Genomic DNA, 794 nt, shown 5'->3' on the forward strand with positions numbered 1-794 from the left:
AGCCTGCATCAGCAGCTCCTCTCAGCAGCAGCAGCAGCAGCAGCAACAACAGCAGCAGCAGCAGCAGCAGGGAGTGTATGTCTATGCGTATAGTTGAGGGTTTGTGTGGTGGTGATGGTGTCTTCTGCATGCGTTCTGTCTGCTGCTATGCTGCTGATGCTTGTCTTTTGTCTCCTTCTTTGTTTTTATTTTCTGCTGCTGTTCATGTTGCTGCTCCGCTTATTGAGGTGTACATACACCCCAGCAGCAGCAGCAGCAGCAGCAGCAGCAGCAGCAGCAGCAGCAGCAGCACAGACCTCCTCCTCTCTCTAAAGGGGAGCAGCCTTTCTCTTGCTACGAACACACCTGCAGCAGAACCATCTCCTGCTGCTGCTGCTCCTGCTGCTGATGCTCCTGCTGCTGCTGCTGCTGTTGCTGCTGCTGCTGCTGCTGCTGCTGCTGCTGCTAGAGGAACGAAGACAGAGCTGTCTCTGCTGTCTCTGTCTGTCTCCTCCCTCCGCATCGACGGCAGCGGCCCCGGCCCCTTCGCCCTCACCTGCGGGCCCCAAAGCAGCAGCAGCAGCAGCAGCAGCAGCAGCAGTAGCAGCAGCAGTAGCAGCAGCAGAAGCCTGGCAGCAGGAACGTCTGAGGTGGCGGCTAGAGGCGACCGCAGCGGAACAGTATATGAGGGCTTTATCTCTCGCTGGCATGCAGCAGCAGCAGCAGCTGCTGCTGCTGCTCCTGCTGCTGCTGCTGCTGCTGAGGTTCCTTCTGTCTCCCTTTTGTCTCCTTTTGCTGCGCAGCAGACAAAGCAG

The 794-nt window shown here is 58.1% G+C and overlaps 1 protein-coding gene across 1 annotated transcript in view; it reads left to right on the plus strand.

The window, feature by feature from the left end:
- Positions 1-128: 128 nt before the first annotated feature.
- EMH_0010780 (uncharacterized protein) overlaps positions 129-794 on the plus strand; it is a gene marked incomplete at both ends in the record, with an annotated part of 22,294 nt that continues 21,628 nt past the window's right edge. The window contains one exon of the mRNA XM_013499051.1: positions 129-792. Coding sequence (XP_013354505.1) covers positions 129-792 — 664 coding nt within the window. The remainder of the gene's footprint in view (positions 793-794) is intronic.

This window comes from Eimeria mitis, genomic scaffold, assembly GCF_000499745.2.
Source record: "Eimeria mitis Houghton genomic scaffold, Emh_scaff395, whole genome shotgun sequence".
Classification (NCBI taxonomy): Eukaryota; Apicomplexa; class Conoidasida; order Eucoccidiorida; family Eimeriidae; genus Eimeria; species Eimeria mitis.